General features: G+C 40.1%; 2 protein-coding genes across 8 annotated transcripts in view; one reads left to right on the top strand and one right to left on the bottom strand.

Moving 5' to 3' along the window:
- LOC135089240 (uncharacterized) overlaps positions 1–2545 on the top strand; it is a 32568-nt gene extending 30023 nt beyond the window's left edge. For 2 of the 3 annotated variants that reach the window (XR_010261425.1, XR_010261426.1), the window contains 3 exons: positions 508–656; positions 779–963; positions 2314–2545. The gene's annotated coding sequence lies outside the window, so the exon portion shown is untranslated. Of the gene's footprint in view, positions 1–507; positions 657–778; positions 964–1156; positions 1525–2313 lie in introns of those variants that run through there. The other variant, XR_010261427.1, reaches the window with a different exon arrangement.
- Positions 2546–2831: 286 nt separating this feature from the next.
- LOC135089239 (RING finger protein nhl-1-like) overlaps positions 2832–12022 on the bottom strand; it is a 49626-nt gene continuing 40435 nt past the window's right edge. For all 5 annotated transcript variants that reach the window (XM_063984674.1, XM_063984672.1, XM_063984670.1 and 2 more), the window contains 8 exons: positions 11665–11760; positions 10475–10686; positions 8318–8434; positions 7719–7846; positions 6990–7153; positions 6165–6335; positions 5229–5401; positions 2832–4672 (listed from right to left, as the gene is read on the bottom strand). In XM_063984674.1, coding sequence (XP_063840744.1) covers positions 4552–4672; positions 5229–5401; positions 6165–6335; positions 6990–7153; positions 7719–7846; positions 8318–8434; positions 10475–10686; positions 11665–11760 — 1182 coding nt within the window. In that variant the 3' untranslated portion in view covers positions 2832–4551. The remainder of the gene's footprint in view (positions 4673–5228; positions 5402–6164; positions 6336–6989; positions 7154–7718; positions 7847–8317; positions 8435–10474; positions 10687–11664; positions 11761–12022) is intronic.

Genomic DNA, 12022 nt, shown 5'->3' with positions numbered 1-12022 from the left:
GTAGTAGTAGTAGTAGTAGTAGTAGTAGTAGTATCAATTTATCTTTATTAGTTATTAGTTTATTTGTTTATTTATTTATTTATTTGTTATTATTTTTTTTTACGTTCGTTCCCTATCCATTCTCCTCTTTCAGCGTTAAAAAGAAAAAGAGAAAAAAATGTGTGTGTGTGTGTGTGTGTGTGAAAACAATATGTATAAATTCAAAAAAGATATTATAATTGGATAATAAAAGACGAGACAGTACGAGCTTGATTCAGTTCTGTTTAAAAAAAATGAATAGGTGATAGGTGGACAAACACACACACTCTCTCTCTCTCTCTCTCTCTCTCTCTCTCTCTCTCTCTCTCTTTCTATTGAACACAAACAACCTATTAATAAGAAAAAAAAATCAGGTGTTAGCTCATTCATGTACTTTAATACTTTTTTTATTTACTTTCACTTACATTTGTGATACCTTACTGGATTTGGTTAACGTGGCTCATGTTATTTTGTTCGTTGCACCTGTAGGCGTGGGACGTCTTGATGGGGTTGACCAGGTTGACTCAAGTCGAGACGAAACCGAGGAGGCTCTGAAACTCCGAAGCATGTCTCACCCGATGCTAGGTGAGGCCTTGTATACAGCGGCTTAGCACATTCCAGCGCTGCACGTCGCTTGGGTAAGCAAGCTATTGGAGACGGTCTTCTTGGTAGTTGATAGAATTGTTGATGTGTTTGTCATTAGCTACGTTGTGATGTTATTTTTAGCGGTTTTGTAGAGTTTTATAATGTATTTACTCAGATGTGTGTGAGGGGCCTTGGTCGACAGTGATTGACGGAGAGAGCTGGAAGGAAGGAAGGAAGGAAGGAAGGAAGGAAGGCGATGCAGACAAACCCCCGCTAACCATGTGTCAGACTGAAGTGCCGTGGGAGTGGTGCTGTTCCGTGCCAGTTCAGTCCGAGAAACCCCACTACGACAGGCTGATGGTGAGTATGCTTATTCTAGAGATACGGCCATACTGACTTCTTCGGTTTGGGTGCACGAAGTGTTTGGAAGGTTCAGGGTGTGAATGTGGACTGTGACTGGTTTTGGACCTGTTCTGAAACGCTTTGGAATGTCATCATAGGAGTTGATGTTTCAAGATAACGGTACGGTAATTAGTTTTTTTTTTTTTTACAGGGTGCAAGTGCTCATAATAGTTTCACTGGAATCATGGAAACCCTAGGAACTTTCGTAAAGCTGTTGTTTCGAACCACAGAATTCTTGTAGAATATTCCTTGGCAGCACTGGAATCATGGAAACCCTAGGAACTTTCGTAAAGCTGTCGTTTCGAACCACGGAGTTCTTATAGAATATTCCTTGGCAGCACCAATGTGGTTTTCGTAGAATATTCTCTTTGTGCTGCCAGTGTGGGTTTCCTCTCCGTAAAATTGGAGTTTTGTACGTGATAACGCTCAGTGACGATGCTACTGCTGAATCCTTCACAATTTTATATTCTAGGCTGAGGGAAAGATGAGTGAGATAATAAAGCCAACCATACCTTCAAATAGTTTTACATTCTAGGCTGAGGGAAACCTGGGCAAGATGTTAATAGTAAAGCCAACTCAACTATATACACCTAGGCTTTGGTGTGTCCAAGTAACGCAAAGCAGCGGACAGCGGTCGCCGCAGTGTCTAGTTTGTGTCCAATTCGCATTACAGTTCGCATTACTAATTCGCATTACAGTTCGCATTACTAATTCGCATTACAGTTCGCATTACTAACTTGTGCGTCTAGTTGTGTTCACGGTTTACATTTTAACACTAATATATTTCAAGTCGTGTTAAACCAAATTAGTGTTCATTTAGTACGATCCAGCTCTACCGTTCATACGCGTTAAGTAAATGTGTTGTCCTGTTCGATTATTTAAGCTCTTGATGGTTAACGAACAAGGAAACTCTTGTAGGTAGTAATATTTGTTCCCTTGCCATTTTACGTAAATACATTTAAAGGCAAATTAGTGAAATTTGAGGTTAAATCATCCAAACATTCCTTTCCCGTCACCCCCCTTGATTTCTATTTACACGATGCCTGCAACCAAAATTCGTATGTGGAAAGCAGGTACATTTTTATAATTTACATGAGTTATTAAATTTTAATACACGTGATTTTAATACACGTGATATGAGTGCCGAAAGTTACCAACCATCCTTAAACTGATAGCTTACGAAATTTGAACTTGTGTTGAGGTGTTTTATAGTTTGTGATCATATATGTATATATATCTACTTTTCTCGCCGCTGGTTTTGAGCCAAAAACTACATTTAACATACTTTCCTTGCCGTTCCTCGTGCAGGTGTCATTCCTTGTGCAGCGCTGGTGCCGGCTGCTCCCCTCCAGTATCTTCTGCGTCACTCCCTGTGCAAAACCTGGTGGCAGCTGGTCCCCTTAGCGTCTGCGTCACTGTGTATTGGTCGTTCCTGAGCGTGGTGTGTCAGACTCACTGCTTGGCAGTGTGCCGATTTGTGAGCTTCAGTGCTGTAAGAGTCCGAGAGGCTCCCAAGTATTTTATTAAATGTTTTTTTTTTTTTTTTTTTTAATACGTGTAGAAGAAGCTTTTCCTGACGAAAAGCTTGGTGTGGTCTTCCGGAGACTTTGAGGTATTATTCTACAGCCTGAGATAAATATTCTGTAAATGGATTAGGGGGGGGGGAACTCTGTACTTTTGTGGTGTTATTGGTGTTGATACTTGTGCCAGTGAAGTGTTTTTGTTAATTACTGAAGACAAGGGACGAATGGAAAATGACAGGGTATTTTTATATTTTAAGGATACACGGAGGAGAAAAAACATAGGAACTGGAGAAAAAAAAAAGATTGGATAATGGGTAACTTTATTTACAAAACGTAGATAGTCAACAAAATGGCGGCGATATCACAGCAAGATCACCATAATAACGAAACAAGGACTACTTGTGCTACAAATAACATTAATAATAACTATGTCTAGACGCTAAGGCCTAGCCGAACGTAACGCACAGCAAGCCTACGCTATATATTGATTGTTGTTATTTACAGGACTTGAAGTTCGAGCTGCAGAACTCAGCTTCATATACAAAGATTTTACACGAATCCCTAGTTTCCAGTTAAAATATCTTTTATCCACTTTTCATCCTTACCTTCCTCTATATACATATATTTTATTTACAAAAAAGTTTTGAGCTTCGTATATATACACTTACCACCTTTTTTCATTTTCATCATCATTTCTATTTTCCATCATATTATTCTTTTGTTATTTTTTACAAGAACAGTGAGCTTCGCCAGAACAGTGAGCTTCGCCGCCTTACGTCTAGTGCAAAGAATGTTTCTTCCATAGTTTCCGGTTACACTTCTGTCATTTTTTCCCAGTTACGTTTATTCCGTCATTTTTTTTTCTCTAAAATCATTCTTCGAAATACTTTTTTTCTCCTACACGTTCTTCGAAAATGCTTTTTCTCGAAATACATCTCGAAATACATCTATATAATCGAGGTAAGAGAATGAATGTCCTTCAAGGTAGGTAAGAGAAGTACAGGGAATATTTCCTTAGTTTTTTCCTTCGAACTACCTTTCTTTCCTCTTCCACATACATTCCTTTCCTCCTCCATTTTTCTTTCTCCTAGTACTGCCAGCTCCTGTCCTAGTTCACCTACCATTTTTTTTTTTTTTCCTCAGAAGACTGCCGAGATTCTTACCCGATTCTCCTTACCTCTGAAATATACTCTCCACTCTCCTAAACTTATATCTCCCTTCTATTTCCTCTATACCCCCTCCTTTATATTTTTTTTTTATTCTTCTATCTTCCTCAATTTTTTTTATTCAAATTTTTTAGAATTCATTTTTTTTTAATTCAAATTTTTTTGAATTCAAATTCAATCTGCTTCAATCTGCCTCGTCTTCCCTCTCTTCCTCCTCAATTCCCCTTAATTTTTTTCCGTTTTTCTATTTTCTACTCTTCCTTTCTTTCTCTCCTACTTCTCCACGCAAAAAAAATTACATTCAAGGAAACAATTTACCTGACTGAAATTTTCAAAAAATCATATTGTTTTATACACATATATAGAGACTGATTGAATGAATATAAATGAATATAGACGGACTGAAAATTTTTTTTTTCAAAATCAAATTATATAGAATTTACCTGACTGAAAAATCAAAATCAATTCAAAATCATTGACTATGAAAAATCAAAATCAATTCAAAATCAATTTCAAAATCAAATTATATATATTATATAGTAGTAACGTCGCCGTAACAGGAAGGGGAAGAGGGGGAGGAAGAAAATCACTAAAAATTACAATACGAGGCGGAGGAGGTAATAAATATTGCGGGAGGAGGAGGAAGAGTAAAAAATAATACATGGATATATGAAAACACACAATACGAGGGATGAGGAGCACCACAATACGAAGGAGAGGAATAAAAAAACACCAACACACACACACATACTAGGAGGAGGAGGAAGAGGAAAATAAAAAGTACATCAAAATACGAGGAGAAAAATGCGGGAGAAATACAGGGAATAATAACAAAAAATCCACCAAAATACACACAACTAAAATACAGCGACGAGGTTATTCTTGAAGTCAGTGACCACCACGTCGAGGGAGCGAGAGAGGGCCACGCCAGACACCCAACCGAACTCCCCGCGCGTGTTGACTCGTGTTCCCAGGTACCTGACGGGCGGGAGACAGTGTGATATAGGGTTAAGTTGCGGTGAAGCAATGTGGATGTGTTAGAATGATAAAAAATAAAAAAGCTTGATCAGAACGTTGAGTGATAGTTAGTGATAGGAGTGATGATAATGATATATGGTGGTTGATTGGGGTAATGGATGTGTAGGATACGGTAATGCTTGAATAACAGGTGATGAGGTACTACTACTGTCAGACATCTTTGTATGTATGTCTATCATCAACTTTTTTCTGTCTGTCTGTCGGTGTCTGTATCCGTTTATCTATCTGTCTGCCTGTCATTTTATGTCTGTACCTATTTGTCTGTTGGTCTGTCTCTCAATCTGTCTACCTGTCTATAAATCTGCCTGTCGGTCTACCTGTTTCTTAATGTCTTTGTCACCTGTCGGTCTATCCATTTCTTAATGTCTGTCTTTGTCACACTCAATAAATATTCCTATAAAATTAAGCCGCTAATATGACTTCGTAGTTGCCACGCCACAATTTTTAACTTAAGACCTACAAAACCTCTTAATTTATAGGTCGTCTTGCCACTCACCTGATGAATGTGCCATCAGGCCGGAACACCTGCACGCGCCCGTTACCAGAGTCTCCCACCAGCATGAAGCCCTCAGGATCCACCGCCAGGCACTCCGGGGTCTCGAACTGGCCCTTGTTACGCCCCCTGGACCCGAACATCAGCACCCGCTCGCCGCTGCTCCCGTCAAACACCTGAGCACGTGACAGGTGAGGCGTGAGACGATTATATATTTAGTTTTCTCTCAATATTATGTTCTCTGATATAATAATAACAATAATCTGACAAATGACAGATTCTTAGCAGATCAATGAACTTAGGTTTTTTCAAGACTAGCAAAGGCCTGCAGAAATATGAAATTAAGAAAAAAAGTATCGACTTTTGTCACTTCTTTCCTCCCTTAAAAAGTTGATTTGGAAAAGGTTTCTGTCATATTTCCCAGTTTGCTTTCTTGATTTCCCTCTCTTGAAAAATTTTAAGTCATAGGAAGATAAAAAAAAAAAAAAATCATAGACACACTCGAAGTTTACCAGGGAACTGGATGAAAGAGTGAACACATTAGTTGACTCTTACATTAGAAAGATGAACAGAATCACACCAAAAATTCCGGAGTTTACAAGTGAAATGCTGAAAGGGTGAAGGCACTGATAACTTTCTCATCAAACTTTATAATCCTAACATATCCACACTGAGTCCTTTTCAGCCACCATGCTTCACCACACGCCAGCACTGTCCCTGAACCTCCACCTCCTCCTCTTTTCCTTTCGCCGTTTCCCTAAAGTCAGAGATTGGAGCCATGTACGAGTCTCCTCCAGCTGTTTCTTCCCCTTGCATCTCCTGTGACTCCCATCCTTCGAGTTTTACCGCAATTCTAACCCTCCATCTCACTGTCTTCCCCCTCAATCTTCTTCCCTCAACTGGTTTTCTCCTAGTATTCTCCACGCCCTTCTGTCTTACCTTAATCCTGTGGTTCCCTGCGTCCGCCACGTACACTCGGGAACCGTCCATGGAAGCTGTGACCCCTGTAGGTTCATTAAACTCCGTCTTGGTGTAGCGCCTCCCATCCTGCAGAGTATTCGAGGACACCACCCCGAGCTCCCGCAAGAACACTCCGTCACTGTCCAGCACCTGCAGCCGCGTCAGGAGAAATGTATCGCTTAGAATTTTGTACAAGAAGTGAGGAAGGTGTTAATGAGATTGATTGCAAGGAATATCGTTGAGAGAGAGAGAGAGAGAGAGAGAGAGAGAGAGAGAGAGAGAGAGAGAGAGAGAGAGAGAGAGAGAGAGAGAGAGAGAGAGAGAGAGAGAGAGAGAGAAAATTTGGGAAACAAGTGGTTTGAGTACTAAGTGTCTCGAGTACCAAACATCCTGAGGCCTATTTGCACTCAGGCCGATCTGTCTTGAGGATCGTCTGACCTGAGGCCTATATGACCTGAGTACCAATCGCTTCAGCACCAAGTGACTGTAAACCCGTTCTCTCCCCACTGATTTAAACTTTCACTTGAGTCATGAAAGCACACTTGAAAGCCTCAGCAGCTTCCCATTGGGGAGATAGTTCTTAGTGGCGCATTAAAGGTAGTACATCTTGGACTGTGGCGGCGCACCAACCCAACAAAAAGACACTAATTTAAGAGCACATAACTATCTAAGAAAATTCGACAGCGCACTTCGGTAATAATAACGGCGCACAGTTTGCGAATCACTGCAATTGAGGCTGTTAACGGCAGTCGAGATAGGAGAAAGAAACACTTAGGAATACTGGCTTGGGAGAAAGACACCTACCTGTACTCGGTGATTACAGGTGTCCGCCACGTAGATGTTGCCGTGGCGGTCTGTGGTGATGCCCTCAGGAGCTGAAAAGTGACCGAAGCCCTTGCCCTTCCTGCCCAGTTGACGGATGAAGTTTCCCTCCGTGTCAAAGACGTGGATGCAGTGTTTCCACTTATCTGAAGGAGGGAGAGGGTGAGGAATCTGGAGAAAGCGGTGGGTGAAGAGAGAGAGAGAGAGAGAGAGAGAGAGAGAGAGAGAGAGAGAGAGAGAGAGAGAGAGAGAGAGAGAGAGAGAGAGAGAGAGAGAGAGAGAGAGAGAGAGAGAGAGAGAGAGAGAGAGAGAACAAATATGAAAAAAGAAAACAAAAAATAATACTAATGAAAGAATAGAAGAAGAAATAAATAGAGAAGGTAGAACGGTAAACAAATAATAAGGAAGGGTGATAATTTACCAGTGATTAAAGGAGGGAGAAGAGAGAAGGAAGAAAGAGCAGACGGAAAAAAAAAAAAAGAAGAAAGAGAGGGAAACAGGGGGAAGAACTATGTAAAGGGAGACAGCAAACGAGAAATAAGAATTGTTAAGGAAAATTACAAGCAAGTGCAAATATCAAGGCTAAGCAGATACAAGGCCCCGGAAATAGCAGATTAAATCGTAAAGGAACACAAAGGAAGAACAAACACCAATGGATAGATCTGAAGATGTGTTAATTAGGTAAGGACGCAAGTAACCATTAGGACTCACCTGTAATGAACACCTCCTGGGACACTAAGCTGAAGGCCACCCCGATAGGACACAGGAATTCCCCGTCACCGTGCCCACGTGACCCAAAGCTGTTGACCTGGCGCCCACTGGGGTCAAACACTTGCACTCTGTTGATTGAGTTATTAGTTAGATAAATTGATAGAGAGATAGTTATTTAGTTAGTGCTCTGTCATCATATGCAGTTAGTTGGTTGGTTAGTTGGCTAGTTGGTTAGTTGGCTTCTTAGTACTTTGTCAACATAATTAGCCAGTTAGTATTCTGTTGGTATAGTTAGTTAGTTAGTTGGTCAGTCAGTTAGTTAGTCAGTTAGTTAGTCAGTTAGTTGGCTAGTTAATCAGTCAGTTAATGCTAGTAGTTGGTGAGTGTAGTTAGTTACGTAGGTATGTAGTTTGTGATTTAGTTCTCTGATCATAAACACATTAATTGCCATACAAGTTGAAAAATCACAGTCATATGTAGCTTAATTTAGCTACTATAAAAAGCTACTTAGATTTTTAATACACGGAACACACTTGACAAAAAAAAAAGATTTATACAATAAACACACACACACACACACACACACACACAAAGAGTACCTGCACGTGTCACTTCCGGTCACAAAGATGTCTGAGGTCCAAGGGCTGATGGCGACCCCTGCTGGCCGCTCCTTAATGTGCCTGCTCCACCTCAGCCTGGCCAGCGCCCCCTTTCTCCTGCAGTCGACGAAGGAGGAAGGTTTTAACAGCTTATTCTCAATAATTTAAAACATTCATTTTTTACTCAGTTATTTGTAAATTAAAACCCTTATTTTTTTTACTCAATTATTTATCTATTTGTATATTTATTTATCTATGTCTATCTGTATCTATCTGTTTCTTAGAAACACCAATACTTAAGTGTTTTTTTTTTGTTTTATCATTATTTTATGAAGCCCTTGTTCTGTTTTCCATGCATATAAAAAGTATTTATTCGACATCACGCATTTCTTTATATATATATATATATATATATATATATATATATATATATATATATATATATATATATATATATATATATATATATATATATATATATATATATATATATATATATATATATATATATATATATATATATATATATATATATATATATTACTTTAATCCACATTTTTACGATCAAAGATATGAATTGTTTGATATACGAGTATGTTGCTTTTTTTTGTTTGTGTCACTTTCTTCTGAGTCCTGTTATGTTTTTTATTCTTTTTTCCTATAACGAAAATATTTTTCATATTACTATTATATATTTTTCAAAGACGTATTATATTTTTTCATTTGCCTCTAATATTTTTTTGTATCACTTATTATCTCTGTTATGGATCACGTTATTTTTTTTTCTGACATTTCTTTCTCTGACACACTCAACTTTTTTTTTCTCTTTGAAGTTTTATTTATTTATCTATCTTTATCTCTGACGTTTTAAATTCTCTCTCTCTCTCTCTCTCTCTCTCTCTCTCTCTCTCTCTCTCTCTCTCTCTCTCTCTCTCTCTCTCTCTCTCTCTCTCTCTCTCTCTCTCTCTCTCTCTCTCTCTCTCTCTCGGCGACGAAAGAAGAAGGTAGTACTAACAAACACGGCGCCCTTTACTACAAGAATTTCAGGTGGTAACACAAGTACTGGTGAGGAAGCAAGGCCGTGGGTGTGGCGTGGTGTGATGTGGCGTGGCGTGGTGTGATGTGGCATGGTGTGGTGTGGTGTAGCACGGTGTAGCGCCTCCTGCCTCTGTATAATATAAGGTTGCGAGGCACGAACAGGAAGCTAATGGAAGGTCATGACGTGTTCGCGGTTGACTACGCGTGTTCTGCTTCCCACCTGTCACAAAACAACTAGTTACAGGTGAGATGGTGACTTGAAAAAATGCATGCAGAAGAAACATAACGCTTTTGTGGAAGTTGTTAGGATTTACAAAGGTACATAACGCTTTATTGGAAGATATGATTTACAAAGGTATTTTCATGATTCCAGTGATAATTTAACAAGCATTGTGCACCAGTAACTGAAGAAACGAGCTTTGATGGGAGTTACTAAAATCTGTAAGAGTGTTTTCATTATTATGGCGAGAGTTCATTAAGTATCAGCGCCACCAACAGAAGAAACACTCTTGAGAAGCCAAGTGATAATCTCTGCTGGCTTAGAAAACTGTGCTCATGAGAGAACTATGCGTTTAAGAATGGGAAAAATTCGTGAGCCAGAAGCTATTCTTAAAGACCAGGTAATGACAGGTGTTCGCCGTTTAGAACTCGTATTCTACCTCCTACCTGTCACAGAACAAATAATTATAGGTAAGATGAGAGAAAAAGATCCCTTACTGCATACACAAGATCGTAAAGGCACCAAGTAATGACCGGTGTTTTGTGCCTTCAGATAACAAAGGGAACCCACCTCTGCCTAATATCGTAAAAATGTCCACTAATCACAGGTTTCTCCCCTCGCAGGTGAGAAAACGCACCAACAAAACACACGCAAGTTTGTAAAATTAATAAGGTAGTAAAGATCGCACGTCATTAAATGCTTTCCGTCCTTTCAGGTAAATCCATAAATCAGCTAATTAAAGGTGTTCCTCCTTCCAGGTAAGAAAACGAGCCTGGAAACACGTGGGTTCCCTAATAAAGTAATAAAGACGAAAGGTAATAATATGCTTCCCGTCCCACAGGTGTTAAAGTCGCAAAGAGATAATTACAGGTATTCTCGCAGGTAAACCGGGCACCCACCTGTACATGAGGTTATGCTCCTGGGGCGGCAGGTGTCTCTCGTCCTCCTCCTCCTCCCGCGCCTCCTGCGGGTTCTCCTCGGCTTCGGCAGTGGAGGTGGAGGTGCTGAGGGTGAGGGAGGCGGAGTCCAGCGTGACGCGCGGGCCCTTGGCGGTGGAAGTCTGCTTCAGGAGCTTCATCAGCGTGGCGTGAAGATCTCCCGCCTCCTGCAGCTGCGGGAGGAATGTGTGTTATTGAGGGCGTGTGGGTGGTTGTTGCTTGTACTGTAATTACTTGTTCCTGTACGTGTTTTTGTTCGGTAGTGAAGAGAATAATAATTGACGACTACTACTTCTATTTCTATTGGTACTACTGAGCTACCGGTGATATAACAACAATGACAACTGCTACTAGTACTATTACTACTACGAGTACTACTACTACTACTACTGCTACTACTACTACTACTACTACTACTATAATTATTACAGCAACACTAATACTACCATCATCACCACCACTTACAACAATGACACCACCATCACCGACAACAGACAGACAAACAACAACAACCAATCATCCAATCAATGAACCTAAAAACAAACAAACAAAAACAAAAAAAAAAAACAAGAAACCAATCACTTGATCTACTTCACTGTCATCTGAAGCCACTTACAAGGAAAAAGGAAGATGTAAACTAATACTTTTTACAAACACACAAAAAAGTTGCATTGAGTGAGAAGCAGATGTAAACAACAACAACAACAACAACTACAACAACAAGTATAATATCACTAAAGCTCATTGCAACTCACTTTTTATATATATATATATATTTTTTTTACTTAAGGGCGTGGTGGTAATACTTACAAACTCACTTAACAACCTTGTAACTTAAAGTGCAGATTACGTCTCTCTTTGATACCGAAATAATACAAATCTAAGTGCTTTTGTTTTTAGAGAGAGAGAGAGAGAGAGAGAGAGAGAGAGAGAGAGAGAGAGAGAGAGAGAGAGAGAGAGAGAGAGAGAGAGAATGTAGATTTGTACAGTAAGTTTTGTTTGGGGTTCTGAAAATGAGGTTCTACAGGTGACTTTCTACATGTAATCCACAGGGGAGGTTGTACGGTTGAATTTCTACAGGCAAAGTTCTACAGGTAAGGTTCTACAGTTAAATCCTACAGGCAAGGTTATACAGGTGAGGTGCGCATTACCTGTCCGGGGTGAGGGTGGTCGTGGGTGAGGGCTTGTTCCAACTCCTGGCTGAGATTGAGGGCCTGCTGCTGCCTCTCCTTCCTCATCTCCTGAACCTGCGGGCGGTGAGTGCCATGCTGGTGTACTCCCTGCTCTCCTCTCACTCGCACTCGCTCACTCACTCACTCATTCACTCATTCACTTCCCTCCCACATACAGACAGATTCTCTCTCTCTCTCTCTCTCTCTCTCTCTCTCTCTCTCTCTCTCTCTCTCTCTCTCTCTCTGTGTGTGTGTGTGTGTGTGTGTGTTGTGTGTGTGTGTGTGTGTGTGTTGTGTGTGTGTGTGTGTGTTGAACTGAGACACGTTAAAGGTCAGT

The sequence above is a fragment of the Scylla paramamosain genome, chromosome 32, assembly GCF_035594125.1.
Source record: "Scylla paramamosain isolate STU-SP2022 chromosome 32, ASM3559412v1, whole genome shotgun sequence".
NCBI lineage: Eukaryota > Metazoa > Arthropoda > Malacostraca > Decapoda > Portunidae > Scylla > Scylla paramamosain.
Note: the sequence above shows the minus strand (reverse complement) of the source record. Positions and strands in the feature narration are given on the sequence as shown.